At 40.5% G+C, this 26,787-nt stretch overlaps 1 protein-coding gene across 1 annotated transcript; it reads right to left on the bottom strand.

Annotated features, from left to right (window-relative positions):
• Positions 1–3,994: 3,994 nt before the first annotated feature.
• hs3st2 (heparan sulfate (glucosamine) 3-O-sulfotransferase 2) lies at positions 3,995–26,396 on the bottom strand. Its single transcript, XM_048992408.1, is given in 3 exon segments — positions 3,995–5,187; positions 25,782–25,897; positions 25,899–26,396. Coding segments are annotated over 3 exon segments (1,173 nt in total). The 5' UTR covers positions 26,337–26,396; the 3' UTR covers positions 3,995–4,568.
• Between the last annotated feature and the right edge of the window lie 391 nt (positions 26,397–26,787).

The following is a 26,787-nucleotide window of genomic DNA, read 5'->3' as shown; positions in this document are numbered from 1 at the left end:
AGAGGAGGCTCCCTACTGTTCAGGGTGTGTTCCTGTTCTCACCTGTGGTCTCAAGCTGTGGGTAATGAGCAGCAAAGAAAGGTCCTGGGTATAACCAGCCAGAATGATGTTTTCTGCAGTGTCACGCTCTCGATGACAAGGTCAGGAGTCTGGAGATCAGGAGCGACCTCAAAATAGAGCCCAAGGCAGACGCCAGAAACATTATATCTCCCAGATGGCTTTGGAACATCTGGGGATCGCCCAGAAAAAGCAATACTGTGCGGACTTGGAAAAAGAGGCCTGCTCAGACCCATTCAATGTGCTACTACCAGCAGGAGATGCATGATGGTGATGACGACAATGATGATATTGGCAACAGTGATGATGATGACGATGATGACTGTCTCATTTAACTAGCAACAGTATTTGAATATCCTCACATTTTATTCATTCATTCAAATTTTATTTTTTATCCTTAAACTCTTAAACCAGGCAATGTCTGGTGAAATAAAAACATGTGTTGGTTCATTTAGCCTTTTTAAATAAATTGGATTATATTATTAATGTTGCATTCTATCTGGTAAAAAACATGAAAAATACATCGAAAAGAATATGACAATATACTGTAGGAAATGACAAAATACAAAACCTTGAAATATGGAAGGATTTTCACATCACAGAATTGCTTTCTATTTCAGATTTACTTCACTGCCCAGATAACTCACTCCACCTTCCAGAACTACATTCCGCAAATGACAGTGCACTAACTGGCCAACACGGTCTGGTATGAATCTACTTTTGTGTGTGACATTTAAGTAAGTAAGTAAGAAAATGTTATTTATAAAGCACCTTCCAGATAAAGAGGTGACAAAGAGCTGTACATTTGCCTGTCCTCCACATGTTTATGCTACGCTTTCCCTTTTTGTTTAGATGGTGTGAAATAGCTGTTCTTCATACTGTATTTAGCTGTGTCTATGTCTGTCTGAGGGGGAGGTATCTATATCCTTGGATTCCTTTCTTCCACACAATAGACAGTGTCTCTTCATAACCAGGGTTTAAATAAAGATGGAAGCTGGCAAAGCCCCGCTCCACCTCCTTATGTCCAAATCACATCCTGCCAGAGTTCAGCCCCGCCTCCTTATGTCCAAATCACACCTTGCCAGAATTCAGCCCCGCCTCCTTATGTCCAAATCACACCCTGCCAGAGTGCAGCCCCGCCTCCTTATGTCCAAATCACACCTTGCCAGAATTCAGACCCGCCTCCTTATGTCCAAATCACACCATGCCAGAGTTCCGCCTCCGCCTCCCTATGTCCATATCACACTAATTTTCATTAGTAGCTCTAACTAGACATTCATTTTTCGAGTGGATATTCTTGCATGACACCTTGATTTCTGTCCCGAGTTTACGTATTTTGACTTATTTCGCTTACTGTTCTGCTGCCAAAACTTCACTTATTAGCCAGACTCTGCTAGAGGAAAGATGTGTGTGAGAAGCTATCTGATTATAATCAGAACTGGATAGTTGTTTGATGAAAATGTATTTTCTGTAGACGTTTGTTTTTTATAGGAATGTTGATAGCATATTGTAATGAAACCATTAATAAATACTGCAGGTAAATGTTAATACCGTTGTAAGTTAACAGTAACAGCAGAGTCACTGGTTGCAGAAATAGTAAAACTTAATAATAATGCATTAGATCATCACATCCAATTATAACTTAACAAACAATTGAATTAAATGCAGTTGGACATATCTAACTGAACTAACACATTTAACTGAATTTCTAAACATAATATACATTAAGTATCGTTTCACATTATTTATGAAGCTTAGACTGTAAGTTACTCCAAGTCTTTTAAAGTTCGTGACATTTACTTCTGCACAACTTGCTTTCTGGTATTTCCATTGAAGGTTAATTTTGAAGTAACTGAAACAGTTACTCTATAAATCCGAGTAATATGAGTGATCGATGGCAAAACTGCAGAATATTCCAGTGCTTAAATCAAGCGAAGTGGAGGGTTATGCTCGCTATTGTGTAGCTACAGCTAGGTCTTCTTAATATTTTTGTATTTGAAGCATATATTTCTATTAAATTCATGTGGAAAAAGCTGTTCAATAGATCAGCTGGTCAATAATGAAAATAAGTACAGAATGAATAACTTTTTAGTATATTTATTATGTATTTTGACTAAGAATAGCTCTTTGTAAAATTTTGCTAGTTACCTTAGATTTTGCTATAACCATGATTCAAGATTAAAAGTTCAAGGCTTTTACTGTCACATGTATTAAGTACAGGATGTAATAAAATACAATGAAATTCTTATTTGCATGTCTCGTCTCAGCCTGACACTTAAATATTTTGGTAGTTATCATTTACAAAAATGCAGTCTAAATTAACTTTTCATGTATTGTTTCATATTTTGACTATTGTCTATATTGGCTTCTGATGTACTGCGTATTACCCTGTATGTGACTATTGGCAAAAGTTAAGTGATATGTGCTAATTTTAGCGCTGAGTTTAGAAAATATTCAAAAATGATGATTTGAGCGTGAACCAACAACACTCAAGTGCATATCTTAGCGTTTCATCATGCCACCTACAGTATTGAATAATAACATGTAGCTACAGCTTAAAAAAATGGAGCGACAAGTAAACAGCTAAAGACTAGAAGAGTAAGGCAGACATGAGGTATGTCATGGATCCACGATGGCTGGATGTGTATCGTGCGATTTACCCTTCACGAATTGGAATAGAGCCAATTTAATGGCCTGTAACAGTGGGGGCAGCTGAACACGCGTTAGAAACCAGTAGCTTAGCATGACTCCATAGGGATGTCAGTATTTATGAGTTATGGCTATAAGAAAAGTGTGTATGTGTGTTTTTTTTATCTGGAAAATGCACAAACCTCATCACTGTTCATATCCTGTAGTGCAACATCACTGCTGGGTACTTTGCACTGATCCATCTTCTGGTCATAGTTCTACACAGATGTTTAAGTTACGGTTTTGCTCGGTGTAGAGAATCTCAATTTAAAGTGACAAAACAACATAGAAAGAAAGATCCACTAAGCTTGCTAACGGTTGTGCTTTATACTGAAAAATATGCTATTCTGACGGTAATTTCAAAAGCTCTGACATTTTGAAATTTTGGAGATAAAGCTGTTGCCAAGATATCGTGCTGTATTTCTGTAATGCAGCCCAAGCCTAGTAGCAAATTCACTAGACTGTTTATGTTCGTCGCAATACATCTGCCCTCTGCTGGTGTGGAGGAATATCACTGATGTACTCATGCACCGACTTCGACTGTCTGTGTCCATGGACAAAGGTAGTATGTACACATGAGTGCGTGTGCACAAGCATGCTTGGACCTCAGTGGCAGACGGAAAGGCGAAGTATGAACTTGGCTTAACGCACCAATGTTAGCATTGCTGGGTGGTGATGTCATTATATGTAATTTACACAGCAAACTGTGGCGTGGCACATGGGAGGATCGGACGACCGGGGCCTGACACGTTTTTCTAGAAGTTTCTATTACTGTACAGTATGTAGTACAATAGTCATCGAAAATGAAAAAAGCAGTGCTTTACATCCAATAATTTATTAAATTTTGTATTCTTTTGTTTTTATAACAAGATTAATATTCATGTTTATGATGCGATGATAAAACACAAGTTACGGGCCTCTATCTGTGAGAGTATAGTACTTTGATGTCTTGTAACCTAAAGTAGATGGGAGCATATTGACAAAATACAGAAGTTATGAACTACAGGTAAAAGCAGTTAGCACAATTTGACCCCAAACTAGGAATAGTGTTTAAGTTTTTTTCAATATTTCTTTGCTGTGATTTAATGGATAAGACAGACAAATTTAGCTACACCTTCCACAATTAATCATTATAATTGTATTTATTATTTAAATTTAATTGTGCAGGACACCGGATCGTGTAACAGTGGGAGAAATTTCTGGCGAAACTGATGGATTAAAAACAGTAAAACACGTAAGACAGAATAATGAAAAAAGTCTTAAGAAAACCATTCACCCTTTGTGTGGTTGTACTACAGAAATGGTCAAACAATTAGTTTGCCATTAGGCATGAATAAGCACTTAGTGATTCTCATATTCCCATACACCCTCTCATATACCCTCTCATATACCCTCACCGTGGGAGACTTGAAACTGATTAAAAAAAGAGAAAACGGGAAAAAAAGGTATGATTGCTTAAAGCTGATTAACCGGCAGCCTATACTGTCTATACCAGGTGGCCAATCTTATCTGCAAAGGGCTGGTGTGCATGCAGGTTTTTGAGATAACCTTTAGGTCAGCTGTTCAAGCCCAGGTGTGAGGACTCGTCAGGTAATCAGTCCTCTAATTAGTAATCTAATTAGGCAGATGCAGCAAAAACCTGCAGATACGGTGGCCCTTTCTGGATTAGATTGCCCACCCCTGGTCTATACAGTACTGATGTAATAATTACTACGGACAGACTGACACATCAATAAACTGTAATAAATCCTCCCCTAACCTTTATTATCCAGGTTATAGTAAGCAGAAACCCATGTTCCTCCTTCTTGTATCTCTTCCGTTCATCAGTCCCACCTGAAATCATGTCCAACCGTTTCATAAAATTTGATATTATATGGTCTATAAAAGTCATGCAGCTGCTCGATGATGTCCTGGTCGATCTGTACGTGAGGTCTCCCTTTCGACTTGCCTAGGCATCGCGGTGAGCTGCTACTCTCTGGCTTCTTCAGGCAGGGGAAGCCTTTTGTTTTGTTAAAATAAAAGTGCTTGTCAGTGACGATGCGTTTGAGCCCCAGGAAATCCTGCACCCGGCCCAGCTCTCCGGCCGGATCCGTGATCAGCCGCTCGCCGCTGACAAAGTGCATCTGGGAGAGCCGGAAGTACTGAAGCCAGTTCTCCAGGTGTAGCGTGTAGAGGCCGATGCGGATGGCGTTCCAGGAGGTGTCCACCATCCCCAGGCTCCTGTTCTTAAAGGCCAGGTCTTCAAAGCTGGGGATGTCGGGCTTCTTGGACAGGGTCTGGGTGTAGTCTGAGATAGCCCTTGTCACAGGGTTGCGAACCACCACGATCAGCTTCGTGTCCCGGGACATGCTGGAGATCCGTCTCGGAGCCTCCTGTGTCACAAAATAGCTGGGCGTCTTCTCCATGGTGATCTGGCTGTCCAGAGTCCTCGGCATCAAGCCCCTGCACGTGTAGAGTAGAAATCAAGAAATGAGTACCTTTATATGCTCTAACAATAAAAACTGAAAAATTTCAGTATATATAGTCAATCTATTTGCCTTTATTTCATGTAGACTGAACCCAGAAGACAGCTGAAAATGAGGCATCTGTATGGTGCTGTCATGTCAGACGATTCACCTCCTATGGACCGTTCACATCTGTATGGTGCCGTGATGTAAGACGATTCACCTTCTACAGACAGCTCACATCTGTATGGTGCCGTGATGTAAGACGATTCACCTTCTACAGACAGCTCACATCTGTATGGTGTTGTGATGTAAGACAATTCACCTCCTACAGACAGCTCACATCTGTATGGTGTTGTGATGTAAGACAATTCACCTCCTACAGACAGCTCACATCTGTATGGTGTTGTGATGTAAGACAATTCACCTCCTACAGACAGCTCACATCTGTATGGTGCCGTGATGTAAGACGATTCACCTTCTACAGACAGCTCACACCTGTATGGTGCCGACATGTAAGACGATTCACCTCCTACAGACAGCTTACATCTGTATGGTGCCGTGATGTAAGACGATTCACCTCCTACAGACAGCTTACATCTGTATGGTGCCGACATGTAAGACGATTCACCTCCTATGGACCGTTCACATCTGTATGGTGCCGTGATGTAAGACGATTCACCTTCTACAGACAGCTCACATCTGTATGGTGCCGACATGTAAGACGATTCACCTCCTACAGACAGCTTACATCTGTATGGTGCCGTGATGTAAGACGATTCACCTCCTACAGACAGCTTACATCTGTATGGTGCCGTGATGTAAGACGATTCACCTTCTACAGACAGCTCACATCTGTATGGTGCCGTGATGTAAGACGATTCACCTTCTACAGACAGCTCACATCTGTATGGTGCCGACATGTAAGACGATTCACCTCCTACAGACAACTCAATGGCACTGACAGATTTCTACAATTTAAGTTTTTAATTTTTAGTGCTTTTTTCCCTTTACTCTCAAAATCCTGTGGCCCTAATTGTCCATACTTTTTTTTGATAATTTTTGGTTGAAAATAAAATCACCTTGTCAGGGTATTGCAAATGAGGCAGAATTATAGACAGATGGTTTATTGACTAATTTAAACTAATGAGAACAAGCAACCGGCTGTGCCTGATAAGTCAAGTATTGAAGAAGAACCAAGCAGAGAGACATTGCATTTTCTAGAAAGCTGACTTAATACATTTTATATTATATAGTTTGCAACACAATGAACAAAGACGCAAACACAAACAAAAGTGTACTGCTTATTACGACAATAATGAAAATATATTTTGACATGTTTTGAAGCATTATGTGTTTTTGTCAGATTAGTAGTGAATTACCAGTAAATTTTTGTTGTGAAAAAGTATGTTTTATGGGCAGTGTGATGATACTCTGTATAATTGTTAATTCAAAGCTTTGCAAGTTTTTATGTTTTGAATGTGGATTAGACATAAACTGCATGCTGCTAAACTTTTTTATTTAGACATATCAAACACTGGGTGTGTAAGGACAGAACATATTTATCATCACTGACTGTAGCTCAGTGGCAAAATGGTAAATATGCTAATGAATGTGGTTATTATTTAATACATTCTGGTAAAAATTTCAATGCTGTCACATCATTGGGTGGGGAGCTGAAATCCTGCCCCCACTGCATGTGTCTGGCATTTGCGTGATTTCCCCTGTGTCACCTGGACTCCTTCCACATACCCTGCTCTTCTCCCAGTCACCAAGCGCATGCAGTTAGGCCACAATTCCTGTAGTTGGTCTGTTTTGTAATGGGCTCTGATTTGTCCCAGGTGCTCCCCTGCAAAGTGCACTGTGCTGCCACCCATAGGGTCCAGCCCCCCTTGACCAGGATGAGCATTTGGGGGAAGATACAACTGATGGAGTAATGGATGGTTGGGTGTTCTTATTTTGGGAAAATGGTCTGCAAGCCATAGAACATGCATAACAAATTTAATATTTTTATGTCACGTAAATCCTTCCATGAATGAGAAAGTGTGAGCAAACACTGGCGAAACCAGATCAGCCCAGCCGCACTGCCAGTTTTCTGCCTGACAGGGTCACGCTTCTGCTGGGCCAAACACCACGTCCCCAGTAACTGACAGCACTTCGGGCTGACTGGATGCATGGCTCCGAGACCAAGTGTGCAAAGAAGATGTGGAGAAAGAGAGGAGCCGGGACAATCCAAATATAAGGCAGCCAAAAATACGCTACAAAAAACCTAGACACAGAACTGACCAACACCATGCATGCAAGACTCTGGCCAAGCGAGACTCTTAACTCGGAAACAAGGTGTCAGCAAAGAAAAGGCAGATCCTGAGTCAGACCAGCAGACAAAAATATCCCAATAAAGGAGGAAGGAGAACTTTGGCAGCCAGATCTGATGTGAGAGCGACGGGATTGAATCCTGAGCAAAGCTGGCTGCCTCAGCTACATATATCCTGAAACTCCAACTTCTGATTCAGACTAAAGTCTCAAGGAACTCACTGCCACACAAAATAGTGCTGAGGATCTAATACGTCAGATGTAATAAAATGTCTAAATGTAATTAATCTTCAATGGCATTCTATGGAATATTAAAAAAATAATAATAAAATTGCCATAATGGAAATAATGAAAACACATTTGGAATTTTCATACTCCCATTAATCCTACTGCTTATCCATTGAAGGGGTGCAATGTTTCAGGAATCCATACAGAGACTACATGCTTACAGATTATGGAACCTACACAAGCATGTGGAGAACATGCAAACTCCCCACAAACAGAGCCATGACGATGTCGGACGATAGTGACTGAAACATGATGTCATTCCACTGAAAACAGTTGTCTTTTGTGTAAATATACCGTAGCCTGATTCCACTATTCATTGAAGATTTTTGATTGATTTGTATTGCATCCTTTATCTTTCTCTTTAACAGGACTGTTGTTTTATCTTTTGTTTCAAAGATAATCAGTCACCAAGAATATGTAAAGTGTGTGACAACGGTCAACTCCCCCAATGCTTTGCTAAACAATTAGGGTTGATTTTAGCCATCCCCATTGAAACATAATGTAAAGGCGACCAACTGAAATCCGTAGCATCAACAGTCAAGCTGGTATCAAAGCACAGGGTCTCAAAAGGCACATCGTGTCATGTTAAAGAGAAATTCCTGATGACCCAAAGAAAAACTCCCAAAAGAAAATCTCTTCAATAAGTCTGGGAAGGGTCGTATACCCATTTATAGGATGTTATACCATTTCTAGGGTCATATATCCATGTGTAGGGTCATATACCAATTTATAGGGTCATATACCCATTTATAGGGTCATACACCCATTTATAGTTTGATATACCTACGTATAGGGTGATATACCCATTTATAGGGTCATATACCCAATTATAGGGTTACAGTATATAGCCATTGCTAAGGGTCTGATACTCAACCAGACTATGTTTAAATTCTTACTTGCCAGATGTAGATGATTGGCAGTGTTTGATCTACGCAGGTATAAGTGAATAAGGTATAAAACCATTAGTGACATCAAAAGACTTCTAGACCAACAACAAGGGAGCTACAAGGGATATGATCTCAAGGCCTCAAGCACATTGCGCTTATATTGCACAGCAAAATACCCTTTACCTATATAGCACTTGTGTATAGATTATGTACAGCTGAACATATATATTACTTGTCATACCCGGCTTGTCAGCTCCTCGTGTGTGCCACACCCCCTGATTACCCACGTGTGCTTCCCTGATTGTTTCCAGCGTTGTCTGATTTCTTTGCTTAGTCTCGTTGTATTTAAGTCCTGGTCTGACCTGTTCCCTTTGTCTGTCATTGTGGATTCGGTGTGTTTTGTGCTTCTGTCCTGTCCCGTCGTGAATAAACCCCAGTTTAGCCCTGATCACTGCCTGCCTCTCCTTACCTGCCGACCCGCACGATCGCCGCTTCCCGCGAGCACGATCGTGACATGACTATTTTTCCTTATTTTTTTCTCTATATTTTCTTAATCTTGCAGAGCTGCTCGGAGTGACCAGGGTTACATTCCACTACATGTTGTATGTGTACGACTGTGTATGTGATGAATAAACCTGTTAACTCTTGAATCTTGAATCAAGCAACAAACAAGCAACTCACTATCAGAGCAGATGGAAAAAGAAACAAAATAATTATTATTTAAAACAAAAAATCCTAAACTAATGCAGCTGCATTTGCAAATAAGTAAATATATTGTGGGGTTTTTTTCTATTGACTTTTCTGTCTATGTTTAATGTTAAGCCAGCTAAAATCTCCGATCCTTAATGCTAAGCACTATTATGTACCGTATTACAGTTACAACAGCTTCCAGTTTAGCGGGTTAAAAATCTACCACTTCTGCAATGTCAGTGAACAGGCTACATTTTCACTAATTCAGTCCTGCTTAAGCACCGTACCGAATGGTTACCATCAATTATTTGATAGGGAACCAGATACCTACAAATTTAAACCAGAAATGTAAATGTGGTAGAGTGTGGACTTCAAAATGCAATTTAAATTAAAGACTTACTAACTGTATTAATTGTGACATGCAAAATGTTTAATTAAAGATAGAGGGCATTTGGCATAGAGCAGCGATTATACGTTTTGTTGGTAGCTCTGGCCAGTTCTTTGTCTGTTTACATGTACTTTTTAATAAAATAAAGGTAAATCAGTTTTATATATCTAAAATGCCACAATTGGCAGCTCTGTGAGCTGTATATTCTTTCAGTTTGCATTGCATATGTGCGACTTTGCCCTTTATTCAATAGACAACAGAATGGCTTACAAACCGAATGCTAATCCTTTGCGCTGACATCTTTATTACAAGAGCTTTGGCTTAATGTGATGCTTTCAGCATCTAATGGGGTTTATCGGCATGATGCCACTGACTAAAAGAAAAAGTCTTCAATTAATATGAAAAGTCTGCTCTCACCAATGCGTGTAGCATAGTAAATAATTTACTTGTGCATTCACAGTAAAATGAGAGATTTGGGTGCTCTATCATTTGACATGTTCTAATGAGAAAAAAAAAAATCTCTGTAGATATGGAGAGCCCTTTTTTTCTGCCTCGATGGCTAATTGAATAAAACACACAGTATACCACACTTTCGCTGTGGTCCCACTACACATCCAACATTATAGCAGTATGTATGATTTAGTTTTGCTGTGAAGACAGAAATGGTGCAAAATATTTTTTCTATGTGAGAAGCCGTCTCAATTTTGCTCACTTTACAGGATTTTATTATTACAAATAGTCAATTTAACCTCTATCCTGTGTTTCTTACCTCAGGTTCCGAATGCTGTGAATATAAGGGGAACTCTAAGAAGAGCTGCATATCCCTCATTATTAATAGAAAACAAAATGTATTGCATTGTGAACTGATTTTCTGTCTCAAAAGGCCGTCTTAGCTTTGCCAAACATGCCATTAACATCGTAGTATCGCCCTTTCCTTCCTAAAGCAGGCCCCATAGAAAACAATTTATTACTTCATTAATTTCCTGAGTAAAGAATCTGGTAAAAAGCTATAGAAGCACAGATCCTAACTGCTGAAAACAAACATACGAATAAATAAATACTTCAATAAGCTGAACGTTCCCTAATAATATGTTTCCGTGACAAACCTCTATGCATTTCTGTAACCGCATCCCATCAACGAAACTGTGTGTTTCGACCTTAAGTGTTGCTTGGAAATATAACCGTGTAAAGTTTTTGAAAGCGCTCAATAATCGTAGAAACCAGTTTCCTATTGATGACAGGGATGAAAATGGAGGCATGACATTGTTCTCCAATCACTGTTTTCAAGATTGTAGCCAAAAGTGAAGAAGAAATTAAAAACAGGAAGTTGGTTCCAAGGAAAATTAAACTGTGAGGATAAATGGGTGGCTGGGAATTCTAATGAATTCGGACAATGAGCTTCAAGAAGGACAAACTAGATGACCAAAATGAAAGTTTTCACATAATTCTTTTTCTAATGTCTAAGGAAAGTGAGTTTTTTTAAAAATGCCTTTAAAAAAAAAATCTCTTTCTTTCCCTAAAATAGAATAAAGGCAAGCAGTTCTTTAGAATCTGCCTTTGACAAACCTTCCTTGCTATATCTTCCTGGAATACAAATTAAACACAATTTAAAATTCACTTCTGGCCTTTGCCGAATAGCAACGTGGTAGTGAAAGTAGAACCGCAGAGCTATGCTATTGATTACTGGAACCTAAGCTCTCCCTGCCTTCTAACAGACTGAGGTTAAAAATGACTCATACATACATTCATACATACATGTCAAACCTAGTGTTACCCACCTTGGATTCCCCGCATCGTATTCCGTGGACAACCCCATCACTTGTTCCTCCCATCTAATCCCAACTCATCCCACACTCACCAACCTGTGCAATTTATAGAAGTACTGGATGGATCACCTGGAAATGTGAAAATTAATAAATGTGTTTGTACCTGAATGCTGAGTCCTTGTTGTAACATGTAACTGTGAAACTACACTTTGCTGCAGAAACTGAGATTCATCTGACCAGGCAACGTTTTTCCAATCTTGTCTAATTGTCTAATTTTGGTGAGCCCTTGCCCACTGTAGCCTCAGTTTCCTGTTCTTAGCTGACGGGAGTGACACCCGGTGTGGTCTGCTGCTGTAGCCCATCTGCTACAAGGCTCTACATGTTGTACGTTCAGAGATGTTCTTTTGTATACCTTGGTTGTAACGAGTGATTATCCGAGTTATTGTTGCCATTCTATCAGCATGAACGAGTCTGGTGATAACTGAAGCTCCTTGCCTGAAGCTCCTTGCCTATATTCTGATTCTGTTAGCTAATTAATGCATTTCAGCATTTCTGAAGACAGCTAGATAAAATCTACGAGCAGCTTGAAATATATATTTTTTTTGTGTTTGCTCAGAGCAGAGATACTTTTGTGTAACATTTTTATCAACAGGAAGATGCATGACTAAAATACATTTAGATGAAAATATATCTTTAATATTATATAAAACGTAGTAATAATTTTATAAAAGCACATAAATATAAGCATTCTTATGGCAGGTTTACATTTTGCTCCAGGTGCTCGATTTCATGCCCTGCTCGTCCAATCCTTCCATGTACCATGCCCCCCTTGTTCACCTTGTGTGGAATACCTGCGTTTACCACCTGTTCCTTGTTTCCGTCATTAGTCCTGTGTATTTCAGTCCGCGTTCCAGTATGTTTCCCTAGGTCTGTCATTGAAGTCTATTGTGCTAGTTTGACGTCTTATGGCAAAGTCGTTTTTTGTTTTACCCTGTATGTCCCTCCGTTCGCCCATTAAATCCCTATTTCCCCGACCCTTCGTCTCCTGCTCCTACTTCCCCGCTCCGCGCTCAATATATATTAAAGGGCAACTAATATGAGATATAAGGATTACATTCCAGTAGAAGAAATACTGTGTTGCTGTGAATGACAGGGACTTAACCTAGACTGTCACAGTAAATGTTTACTTAAATGAGGAACTTTTTTTGAGGATGAACAGCTGTTTCAGACTTCTTTGGTTGCAAATTACTACTGGAAACTATTTTTACAGTACCAAAAATTGAATAACTGCAACATTAAATAAACGTAAATGAGTTACATAATTAGCAACATTGCGCCCAGTCTTGAGATTAGTTGAGGGTAGTGGACAGAGCAGACTAATTAATTTTATAAGCTTAATCTTTGTGCTTTGGTGAGTCAAGACAGCCAAAAATGCTTTATTTACAGTATATACTTATAAATGTAGATATTTATTATGTAATTACCATTCACTGTGGCAGTCAGTCCTATAGGCGAAATGTAGCAGCTAATAAAGTAAAAACATGCCAATAACACAATAAATCTCTCTGTTCTTAATGCAGTAAAAGTCGATAATGTAATAAATGGGCAATAATGTAATAGCTTATCACATTATCGGCAAAAGGTTATGATGTCATTGGTTTAGAAAATGTATTACATTATTGGCTTCTACAGGGCGCCAGCTTCTGAAGGGGTGTCAACTTGCCAGTCAGTTTCACATTGGCACAGACAGGGGGCGCTGGAGATGGTCCTCGCCTAGGGTGCCAGTTTCTGAAGGGATGCCAACTTGCGAGCCAGTTTCACTTTGCCACAGACAGGCATGAATTGGGCTGCTACTGGCTATGCAGGGTAATTTTCTGGAAAGATGTAGAGCCCCGTATTTATGTTGTACTAAGGCATTTATATGTATTTCAGATGTTTTATCTATATCTATAACGGCTGAAGTTATCGTAAAATACTAAAAGAGAGCAGACAAAGTCAACACTTTCCGCTCTTCACATATGCCCACTCTGAAAGCTCCGTAAAGCAGACACAGTGTCTGGGCTAAAGATCAGATTTCTTTTCTGGGAGATGGGAAAAAGTTATTTCTATTTAGAAGTTTTACGAGTTATAGCATCAAGGTGAAGGGAAAACTATGACATCCAGCCCCAATGGGCTACATCGCATCTTGGATCAAAAGCTGCTTGGTGCTCTGCAGAGGACGGTGAAGACAGCTTAGATCACTATAGGTACAGTACACAGCTCCCAGCACTCTGAGACGTGTACAGGACACACTACTGGTACACGGCACCCAGCACTCCGAGACGTGTACAGGACACACTACTGGTACACGGCTCCCAGCACTCCGAGACGTGTACAGGACACACTACTGGTACACGGCACCCAGCACTCCGAGACGTGTACAGGACACACTACTGGTACACGGCTCCCAGCACTCCGAGACGTGTACAGGACACACTACTGGTACACGGCACCCAGCACTCCGAGACGTGTACAGGGCACACTACTGGTACACGGCTCCCAGCACTCAGACGTGTACAGGGCACACTACTGGTACACGGCTCCCAGCACTCCGAGACGTGTACAGGGCACACTACTGGTACACGGCTCCCAGCACTCCGAGACGTGTACAGGACACACTACTGGTACACGGCTCCCAGCACTCCGAGACGTGTACAGGGCACACTACTGGTACACGGCTCCCAGCACTCCGAGACGTGTACAGGACACACTACTGGTACACGGCACCCAGCACTCCGAGACGTGTACAGGACACACTACTGGTACACGGCTCCCAGCACTCCGAGACGTGTACAGGACACACTACTGGTACACGGCTCCCAGCACTCCGAGACGTGTACAGGGCACACTACTGGTACACGGCACCCAGCACTCCGAGACGTGTACAGGACACACTACTGGTACACGGCTCCCAGCACTCCGAGACGTGTACAGGGCACACTACTGGTACACGGCACCCAGCACTCCGAGACGTGTACAGGACACACTACTGGTACACAGCGAGTCCACAGTACTGTATGCATATAAATTGAAATGGAGCTGTGATTCATGGGTACAGCACATGCTATAGTCAAGAAATAATTTTTTGCTAAATCAAATAAATCCCTTATGTTTAAGTATCCTGTTATTATTATTTTTTTTTGCTTTACTGTGCTGACACTGAAAGAATGCCCCCCCCCACCCCAAACAAGCACACCCTGCCTTTTTGTTAAACTTCTTATCAATCCCTATTCCTTTCTGCCACCCCTTAGTGACCTGGTGCAGTTTGCACTGCTGCCCAGAGAAAGTTGCACTGGACAGTGTTAGTATGTCATGTAAGGAGTTATATTTAATCTTAAAGGTGCATCCATGAGTGTATGTATTCACAAGGAATATTTATTTATAACTAAAAGAAAGAATGTGCTGATTATCAAAAATGGGGGCCACTAGGGACAGGAAGAGGAGAACTGCTGACATACCGGTTTACATGCTTGATGGTGACACAGCGGGGGGAATCTAAGCTCTCTTTGTGCCATGGAAATCGTCAAGGAACTTTTTCCAAGTTCGACGGTTCAAGATCCTGACATACGTTTTGGAAACTAGCACGCTGACAATGAATGAACTTGGATTTGATTTTGATACTTTAGATTAAATACTAAAACAATGTATTTTTTACCTTTTACTATTGTCAGGTGAATTTAGGTTGTTGATGAATTAAGTTCCCTACTGCAGTAAGCATGAACAGTAGCTATAACAAATTAAAGACCCGTGTCGCTCACCACTCCTTTTGAATGTAGAAATTAAACTGTTAAGCTTCCATATACCGCTTGCGTCCATCAAACTTTTATGTCTTAATAACACATACGTGCCAAACCTCTGCTCTACTACTCATGTGGAAAAGATACTCATACCACACTGGAGGAAGAACAAAGGAAGGAATCCTGCTTTAAAAGGCAATCAAGGTGAAATTACTTTTCCAATTCTATGAGTTATTTGGATTTTGTAATTATTCCGGCACTCCCTGAACATGCTGATTTAAATCCAACAAAATTTTATATGTAACGAAAAAGCAAACTGAAACATATGTCCCTGGTGTTGAGGTTTATGCCCTGCAGTTAACAAAATAAGAGAAGGGCTTGTGAAAGGTGCCGACACCCAGCAGAGAAGGGGGATAAAAACGACTTCACGAGGTGGAGGGGGGAATCGGGGTCTTTTCCCAGCTCATTTTAACGTGTTTATCTCCCTCCGTACCTCACTGTTCCTTTGTCCCACCCACTTATTGAACGGCACCACAGATCAAATACATTTTTTAACTCATAGCAAGTAATAATAACAAAACTGTCAGTCTTCATAAAACTCAGCAGTCGTACTAATTGTCACTAATGAATGATGTGTTTTACCAAAACTGAGCATCTACATTAACCTCCTTTGGCATTTTTCTGCATTTCTTCTCTGATGTCAGAGTGTGTATAAACTGATGCAAGTTGCCAATATATCTTTGACACAAATGCGATTACATCTGACAAAATTCCCACTGTCCACTCTTAATCATTAAAGCAGAATTATATGCAGAGCGATCTATGAAACGTTTACATAATGAAACATCTCCTTCTGAGCATCACCTTGCCCGTTAAGGCAAGATTTATGAGCCTAATTTACAGTCTGCTCTCCTGTACGAGTCATGGGTGATGCTCCAAATATCTGTCATGGTACATTAAAGTTCACGTTTGGGAACTCTAATTACAGTTTGGGATGCAACCGAGCTGTGAAGAATATATCAAAATGCCAGTTTACATATTTCTGCTAGTGTGAGAAGCTTCTTGATATATGCACCTTCAAGAACGACTGACATTTTCACCCAGATTTCCATGTGCTTCACTCAACAGTGCAACAGGCCACCATGGCCACTCAGAGACCGACGGACTCGATGCATCTCTCTCGGATACATGTATGTATTTACCTGGCACTTTTATCCAAAGTAACATGCAACTGAGGATACCGCGTCAGCCAGTCCCGGCAGCAATTGGGAGCTAAGTGCCTTGCTCAAGTGTTCAGTGGTGGGATCACTCTTCCGGCTACAGGATTCAAACTAGCGACCTTCTGATCGCAGGTACAGAGTCATAACCTGCACTGACACACACCTCCCCCATCTACAGTATGGTGACAAGATGTCCACATTTGACAGGATAGACCTGATTTCAGGGTATGCGCCCCAGTGTCCCAAGAAATAATTGAAATTTAACGTCTAACACTGAACGCGCTGCCCAGCAAAAAAAAAGCTTTAATGTGCGACAAACGTCTGTCAGAAGGCACAGACATCAAACCACTAACCACACAAAGGAAAAGCAACAGCCTCTATTGCTGCAAACAGCTGTCAATAATAGCGGTCAGCCACAGCTGGTCATTCATAACCTCCAGGCAGTGTGGACTTAGCTTTAAGGCCTTCCCATCTTCCAACTAAGCGACTCTGCAGTAGAGGCCTGAGACCCGAGCCGAGCCCGGCGGGCCCTGACCAGGTATCGGGTTTCCGTCTGGGTCGGGTTGTTCTTTCATGTTCATCTTCAGGCTCAGGCTCAGCCTTTCTCTCTCATTCACCAGATACCTAACAAGCATCTAAATATCAATGGAAGAATCACAGCAAAAGCTCAAAATGTCTCCTTATACACCAATGATTAATATTTCCGCAATTTCAGGTTTCGGTTGGGTTCGGATTTTAGATTTGCTAGTGCCATTCCAGCCGGATTGGCTTCGGCCCCAGGGTCTTGGGTACGGGCTTTAAGTCTAGGCCCATTACAGGCACATACCTTGTCACCACATCTAGTGACCTTTCAGAACCCTTTAGTGATTTATTGTCAAGAAGGCAACTAGCGAAAAATCTAGCATCTGTTTAAAGCTTAGTTGGCAAGAGAAACTGCATTAAAGCTGTATTAAAATGCCGTATATGAGAGCAACTTTATTGGTAATTTGGCTGTAGTAAGATACAGAATATGTGAGCACAGTGTAGGAGTGAAGGAAGCAGGAGTAAAGGGCTGACACCTCTGACACTGGACAGAATGGACATATGATGCGATGTAGCCACCAAAATGCTAATTAACGCATGGCGTCATCTAGCAAAATTTAGCCACTTTTTAAGCAGGTTTTAGCTACGTTCCATTGAAAGCAGTTGGTAACACTGCAAGGATGCTAATCCACACTATAAATCTCACAAATGAACCTTGTCGAAGGCAAAACATGCTTTTAATCAGAGGCTGCAGCAAGCATTCCTGGTTCTCAACCCGATACCGCAATGATCAATGTTTCTGCGGAATTCAATACGCTGATTTCATCCATAGTGGAGTTAGCTGATATAAACTGATATCCACTTGTCATCATATAAAACTTAAACTATATGAAAATGAGAAACTGATGATAAACTGTTGATAAGGAACATTGCTTGACAGCATGAATGCAATTCCATTCAGTCATATGGTAATGTTTTAAGAACAGACAACCTATGTCCAACAAATGCCCTACGAGGTGGGAGCTGAATTACCGTAATTCATGATTGTCCAATAGGAATGCTCCTTACCTCAACTCTTATTAGACAATCATGACTTCTAGCTTAAGTTAACCCAGCTAACTGAGATAGCCTGCTTTGTGTAACGTCCACCAGTCCCTCCTGGTCGCTCCTCCTGCCTTCTGTCTGACCTCCGTCACAGTCCTGTGACTGTATATTTTGGTTCGGGAACAAACCCCTTCAGTCCTTCGAAGGCTGCTTGTGGATCGACCCTCCTTTTTGTCTTAACAGCTGGGATACTTAAGAGAAATCGATTTCCTCCATGACTGGCCAGTGTGTGTCCAGGTTGCTCCCTCTTAATGGACGCTACGCCGGGGCGGTCTCCCGTAAACACCGATGACCGGAGCAGCTCCGGCTGATCTATCTTATCTTTACAGCTGGCTAGCATGGATCCAATATAACAAAGACAAATGACCTGTTTTCAGAAAACATTCAGAAACTGGTGGGACAGCTTTTTCTCAGTGACGGGCAAGTGGGTCTGTCTTAAAGTCTTAACACAGATGTTCATTTCTCAGTGAGAGTACAAAAGACTAACTGCTGCACAAATTAATGCAATTCAGTGTGAATGCCACAGTACTTTAACTTGATTTATCATACAGACACGTTTCTTGGTTATGTAAGCTTGAAGATCATTAGGTATAACTCAGGAGAATTGCTGCTTGTACAGTTAAGCTCTGTCCAAATGTGTATGTAAAGTCAATAAACAAAGAATGAAGCATTCTGGGTAACATACATTTTGACATAAACAATATATAAAGCAGTAATCAGAACAAAGGTTTTTATTCTTTTAAACTAGAAAAGGGGGGTAACCTGGTGTATTCAGGGTCACATTTTCACTGTACTTCAAGTGTAAATATTTAGATCATTTTGTTTTTGTAAATACATTCAAACTGATGTCCCAGTTATAAATCACTGATTTACTGAAAGGCAGCCGAAACATTTGGTCATGGACACCTTACTGAGTCAAAGAAAGATAGCAGATGCAATACAATATAAAAACACAAATTGTACACGCATGGCGAAATCTGATGTTGTAATGGACCAAGCAGCCTGTTAATACTATTTTGACTCTGTGTGGGTTTGTGGTTACATCTGCAACAGCACGACGTAATCAAACACTCCATCCAGTGCATTCATCAGTCAGACATAGCCATCCTCATTATATTAGAGGGCACTTACAGAGCAACCACTAATTTATTAACAAAGTGGATTCAGAGGTTTAAAGCCCCAAGAGGAGTTGTACAATTGGACCACTGAGTCAATGTATGCTACCCATTACAGGAAGCAACAGACAAGAGGCACGTCATGGGTTCCAGCTGACAAGAGCACATGTAAATCTTCTACCACGCAACACAGACAATTCAGAAATTCCAATTCCTTTATCTACATGCTTTCAGTCTGCAGGAGGGAACTGGAATATCTGGAGGGAGACTGTGCAAACCTTTAAAGAACGTGCAACGAGACAGACAGAGAGCTGGCAGCGAGATCCTGGAGGTGTGAGGCATCAGTGCAGTGCATCCTACTGTAATACAGGTAACATTACAGACTCAGGGTGACAAATTGTCATCGCTAGCATGATAAATCACCAGCTACTGCAGTTAAACACTCCATCCAGCAATTTTGACTTTATTCTTCATTTATATATGTATTTTTATTTTCCACTGACTGATGTTTGCCTGGAACAGGATCCCGCTACTAATGACCATCAGGACGTTTGTTACAAACCGCCTTGAACGAAAGTCAATTACCAGCTAACAAGAAACAATTTAAGCAGTAACGTCACTGGAAAGGAGGTCAGCAGACCTGTTAATCAAACCAAATGAGAAGTGTAAGCCTCTGGCAACACAAGTTGCTGGGGAAAAAAAGGAAAATATATTGATTGCAAGAACTTCATTCTTGGTACTTAGCAGAGATTAAAACGTAGCACGATAGCAATTTGGCTACCCAGAGAAGAGATGAAAAGTGCTCACATGACCACAGTCCATGATTACGGCAGTTTATTATTCTGATTTGGTTAGAACTGCCCTTTTTATTCTGGGCATATATAAATTCACAAACTCCCCAGTGGTGGCTAGGAGCAGGAGAGCTGATGAACCCACCGTTAAGCCATCAAATGTCCTACGTCTTTAAGATCATTGACGGTTGATTGAAAGCAGTGATGGATTTCATCAGTGAGGAGAGTTCTCAATAGAAACATTTCCTTCGTTTCCTTTCTTTCCTAAATAGTTCAGCTGGGTGGTTCAAAAAATAATTCTGAAATTGTGTTTGAGCAGCTGGTACTTCAGGGCAGAACAAAACAGTGTCAGTTTGGATTACTGTTAACAGGAAGCGAACAAAAAAATTACAACGCATTTGAGCTAATTTACTCAATGCAGCTGCAAAATGAAAATATATAGCACATAGCAAATACCTAAGAAAAATTGGCATCTTTTTGGATAACGATTTCAAAGCATAGCCCACCCCCATAAGAAGAACATTATGTATTTCATACTTGTTGCCGAGTCTTTGGGGCCAGAAAGGACTTTACTTTTTGATTTTATTTTTGCTGAAATATCTTTGTTCCAAAGTGAAGGTCAGCACTGGTGTTGAGGAACAGTGGATGACTGACATTTGGGCTGCACTGGACTCGGCACTCTGTGATCCGAATGATAATCTTTTAGGAAGAGTGACAGGAATTTCCCGCATCCTGAATACTGTCATTCAAAATCATTGTCCATTAGACGGCAGTGAAAACGCCCAAACTGTGCTTAGAGGTGGTTACCAAGTGTGCAGCAAAGAGCACCCCCCACCCCACCCACACCCCCCCACCCCACCCCCCCCCCATTGCATGAGACAGCAAGAGGAGGGCGGGGAGGTATTAGTGTTCGTTTAACACATTGCACATGCTATAAAAAGGTATTAAATGCGTTAAGCATCCTGAATAAATACAACTAAAATATTTATATCAGCAGCATTTACAGTAGAAGGTCAGTTGAACCAGAAACATTTAAACTAAAAATTTAGCACTTTTTATGACTTCCATTCTCTGTCACAAATTATCATCAGACTCATTCTGATAATAAATCAAAGATTTTAGAGGGAAATACTTTCAATAAACTGTGACTTCGGGGACCAGAAAGCTGCAGTGTGTGTGTGTGTGTTACAGTATATACACATGAGGATTACAAACATGCAATACGGACGATGGACAGACAGTGCAGTGATGCTGATCAGTCATTCCTGAGTTCAATCCCACAGTATCTGCACTGTTATGGATGTCTATCCAAACACCATCTGCACATTCTCAGACTTTTTGCATATAGCTGCTGCTATGTGCACATCTGTGTACAGAACCTTTTATTCATATATATTTGGGGACCAGGTTCTAATTAGTAATCAACTTTTCAATACTCAAATTTATTCTGTTTATTATTAATTTATGTTCTATGTAGTATGCGAATTTAAGCGCCAATACTGCCAATGCACATTCATAATACATGTAGAGGTACTTCGCTATTAAAGTGAATCTTGATTTTGATTTTCCAAACCTTTGGTTTGGACAGTCTACTTATTTCATTATTTAACTTTATTATTATTATTATTATTATTATTATTATTATTATTATTATTATTATTATTTAATAAGTTCGGGTCGTATAATTAATGTTCCCACACTTTCGCATGTGCCCTGCTAGTTGTCCGCGATGCTCCAACGCTATCAAATAAAATCAGTAACGAACGCATTGCCTGCCTTAATAAATTATGTACGCCGTGCTGAAGCCGCCTTGCCAGCGCAGTGTTTGCTGCTGAACGGGCACCATCCACCTGCTTCTCCTCACCGGACACTGGCGGCGGCGTTTATGACTAAACCGATCGTGGAAGCTATAAAGGTCGCACGCAGCTGCAGCAGTGCGTGCAGTGCCGGCCACTCCGCTGCTTTTCCGACTCCGCGTAGGAGAGCGAAATCAATAGGGGGCAATTTCTCTTTTGTCCTGATGCATCGGCACTTTCCCTTGGCTGTAAAAATGGAAAACAGTTCAGCTATGCAATAATACGCTCCTCAGTAAAGTGCAGTGCACAGCTTCCGTCTGCGTCTATACTTTTCATAAATCCTCATTTACAAGCTTCTGTATCTCCGTAAGCTATTAAACTCCCATTCAGTTGCAGTTGCATTCATTTTGCAGCAACCATTTTCATAAAAGTTATTTTAGACTGGACAGTGCTTAAGAATTAAATAAAATTTACAGTTTAATAAACGTCCATAAGGATATTTAGAAGAGTGTCAGTAATCAAAAGTGTACAGCGTAGTTATCCTGCCCAAGGATATGAACTGCATGTCCACACCGAAAAAAAACATTTGTAATTTAAATCTGTAACTATTTACATTTTTTTCAATATTACTGGGAACTGCGTGGCAGGAGAGGAAAAATGGTTTGTTTATTTTTACTTTCCATTAAAGAATGAGAAAAGGTGAACAATCACGTAAATGGCTTCTCTGTTAAGAGCGAGGGCTGATCGCGGTCACCACTGCAGTACAGTCACAGCTCATCATTCCAGACATTCTCACAGTTACGTCAGTGTAAGTGCACCTTTACTTTAAAAAAATGACCAATCATCCAAAAAAGACATAAACCAAAATAGACCACCTTTACATTTCAGTACCAGCCTTTCTTTCCCTGGCCAAACTGAGCTGCGTTTCTATTCCGTTTTCTTAAGATTTATCTACAAACGTAGGTAAATCTTATTGAACAAAGTAATGCTGTATCTGCCTGATGTTATGCGGCATTTTAAATCCTTAATGGCTCCTTCCATGTTTACAAGCTAGTGTCTTCTGCCTTTGTACCACCTGAATTACACTTCCTTTACTTTCTGATCCATTTACTTTATGTTTTCATGGTGGCTATTGTCTTTGGAATACTACTGGATGCCAAAAAAATACTGTAGTCAAGATATTATCTATAAATATTCATATTTATGCTTTTAAAGCAGACTCTCATGTTCCCAAAATTATATTTTGCATGTCTGTAACTTAATTTACTGCAGGTCTGCTAAAATCATGACATGGATTAGCATCTAGAATTAAGTGCACAACTTGGTATCTGGAATCATACATGATTAAGTGCAGAGGTTAGCATCTGGAATCATACATGATTAAGTGCAGAGGTTAGCATCTGGAATCATACATGATTAAGTGCAGAGGTTAGCATCTAGAATCATACATGATTATGTTCATAGGCCTAACAATACCAATCATGATTAATAATATTATCATTACATACAGATTAAGATAAGATGGGAGTATTAAATTTAAACATGTAAAATATGTATCCTAATATTAGGATGTATGTTAAAACATCTTCTCAATAGGCTAAATCACAGCAGGATGACAAATTGGCAAATTTGTATTATTATAGAATAATAAACCATTTAAACATTTCTAATTTTCCTTGGACTAAAATGATCTCCTTAGGGTTCTCAGAATCTTTTTGCTTTTATTTTTTTCTAACTCCTCTAGGTTTTTTATGACTTTTCCATTGAGCCACAAGTAATGAAAATGCATGGTACCTGGTATCGAAATCACATTTAAAGGATCCTAACAAGGTTTGCAGGATTCCTCTTTGAAAATGGATCAGGCGGGAGTTCTTACTGGGCGCTTAGGTTCTGAGCAGACTAATGGGCTCCCACAGGCAGACAGTGCCTCAGAGATGAAGACAGTGAAAGTTATCGACCCACCGGGAGGTTCAGCTGTTGGGTGGGCAGACAATCCCTAGCCACACCCCTGGGGGGTACCAAGCTAATAGGCTAATCTTTTTTGCATCTTTGGATGATTATTTTTGGAGGGGGGGACAGGCGGTCATGGGGGCAGCATAGACCCCGCCGCCCTCCCATGGCACCAACACTGTACTGCATCAGTTGCTCCCTGAATTTAAGCTGTATACAGTGGCCTGATACAGTGGCGTTCCACTGGAGGTTTTTGTACTAATATTTTTTTGCTGAATAAATTGAATAAATTTAAAATACGTTGTACTACCATAGCACCACAAGGTGGCATGTTTGCTGAAATGTTCCCTGTTGGGATATTACAGTCCTTATCACTACAATCCTGGCATCTTATCTTTTCTCTGTCTGACCTGTACTGTATGTATTTCAGCAGACACTTCTGACTATTCTTGTCCATCAGTTCATCCTGGGCAGGGTCATTTTCTTTGTATCTCAAGTATGTCAATGAAACTTTCCAAAATAAATAAATCAAGCAATTAAAAAAGTGATTTATTTTCTTTTTGCTCCTCAGCTTCTAAAAACATCTTGTCTAATACTTCTGCACAGATTCATAAACTGTATGAACTATACAGATATTCAATTGTTCTTTTTTAAAAAAAATAAAAAAAACTAACCTCAGACTAATACACTGACCACTGCGCTGTAATCACAGTTCCATCTCATTTCGCTAAACACATTACCCCCCCCCCCCCCCCCCCCCCCCCCCGGCTGTGCAGGAATGACCATCCGTGGTCACAGACTCACAGCTCCAGACGGTTCACAGACGCTGCACAGCATCCCTGCAATTCCCTGCACCTTTGTCATGCAGGTGAAACTCATCATGCATCTGCATTCTGCATCGAGATCTTTCCATTAAGGTGATTGCAGATGATAGTTTGTCTCGGCCATTATCCGATAAGCTTAGCAGGGATAGTTCTTGCTTACAATAAGATGCACCCAAACTGCCTAAAACCAAACTGCTGCTGGGATATTAACTATGATAGTGACAATGTGTGCAGTGGCTTTATCCAGAGAAACTTCAATTTACACGTGTGGAACAATTAATCTGAAATACCTTCCTCAGTGGGACCACATGTCCCTTAATGGCACCAGAACCAGCAAAATTTCTGCACCCTCATCCGCCACAGTGCCTGTAGAGTATAAACACCCCGATACAAACACATTATGCTGGTCTCATGTACTAAATTTACTTAAGAAATAAACAAGAACCATAAAACCTTCTGTCCTCAGAAAAACACCTTTAAATATACACAATGCAACCTCGAAACTCACTTCTAAGGAAAATAATTTGAAATTGGATATTTGATATGCGTGTGTTTAAATATACAAATATTCAAAGTTCAATGGAATTTATACACACACAACTGTTTGTGTGTTTATGGTTCCATGTTATTTAAAATTTTCTTTCCAATTATTGGTGGGAAAAATCAAACATTCATCCCATAATCATGCGATTCTCACCGCGTTTATTCGATCTGAGGACTGAATAAATAATGAAAGTTCTAAAACTAAATTTAAAAGTTATATTAAAAGGGAAATCATACTGATTTTTTTCTGATCTGTTTGCCAAGAAGGCTTAGAAGTTTCTGCTTTTCTTTAACAAAAAAAAAATATGTTAAAAATTACAAAATGTTTAATATTGATAAGTCATTAACTGTACGAACTAAACGTTGAATAAGCATAATAGAAACCTCATCCATACACCGAGCCGCCATGAGAGTAAAGCAAGGAAACCCGAAATCAGCTCGCAGCGACGTGCGGGACCGTAACAGGGAAAACCACTATCTCTGCGGTCCGATGCCATATGCGTGAATGTAAAAAGAGAAACCCAAGCGTGCGAAATTTAAAATGCTTCATCTGAAGAGACTCATTTATGGAGCACTGACTGGAAAACTGCACACTGTATCCGAGGAGAAAGTAGCTTACCTGTACCAGTCTAAACCTCGATCATAATTTCTGTCAAAGAAATGTGGTTCCGTTCCAACCGCTCGGACGTCTGGGTGGATCCTTATAAACTCCAGCACCGCTCTGGTACCCCCCTTTCTTAACGCCGACGATCAGGGCATTGGGTAATTTCTTGTTTCCATGTTTTGGGACGACGGTGATATTAATCGATCTCCGATTAGTCGGGTTAATACCGCGCTGCTGTGCACTGCGTGAATCGGCGTTTTTGGTTAAGTTGCCATCAGGAGTTTCTTCCCGGTGATAAAGACGGACACCCGAGGTGTCGCCCATGATAACTTTGGTGTCCGGGCGCATAGTGCATTGTGATTTTTGGAGAAGTTTTTTGCTCCCTATATTCTGGAAGAGGAGGCACCTATGCTCTTCATAACTCTGGCTTTGCATGATGGTGTCCGAGTAGAATATAATGCTATAGCATAAATAAGTGAAGGACAAAGATAAGGTAAATATGAAAATAAATCTTCGCGTTTGCTTGTTTGCGGAAGGCGCAACTCGGCTGGAAAGGAACCTATATGCCATTTCTCCATGGATTAAAGGGCAGCATTTCTCTCCATCTGGACCCTTCCCTGGGTTCGGCGATCGTCCGGGACATGGGTAAGATAAAGCGGCATCCCACTATACAGCGCGTAAAATGTACTCCGAAAATACCGGTGCGAGGCGCACAGCGTGTGCGCACTTTCAGAAAAAGGCCACATTTCCCAAAAAATACAGCCGGACGAGTAGACACGAGTACCACCGCAACATTTTCCGTGGCAATAATAATAATAATAATAATAATAATAATAATAATAATAATAATAATAATAATAACACTGGTGCTGGTTAACCCTTTAAAAAGTTCACTTCATGCATTTAACAGAGACAAAAAAATAAACGATCCAGTTCTCTGGTCCTCAGAAAAGACATTGAACTCCCTTGATTTAAAATGTAAATATCTGGTGAAGTCCACCAACTAATATCCCAGTGCCGA

Source organism: Brienomyrus brachyistius, chromosome 22 (assembly GCF_023856365.1).
Source record: "Brienomyrus brachyistius isolate T26 chromosome 22, BBRACH_0.4, whole genome shotgun sequence".
In the NCBI taxonomy this organism is placed as follows: domain Eukaryota; kingdom Metazoa; phylum Chordata; class Actinopteri; order Osteoglossiformes; family Mormyridae; genus Brienomyrus; species Brienomyrus brachyistius.
This window is presented reverse-complemented; position numbering and strand designations above follow the sequence as displayed.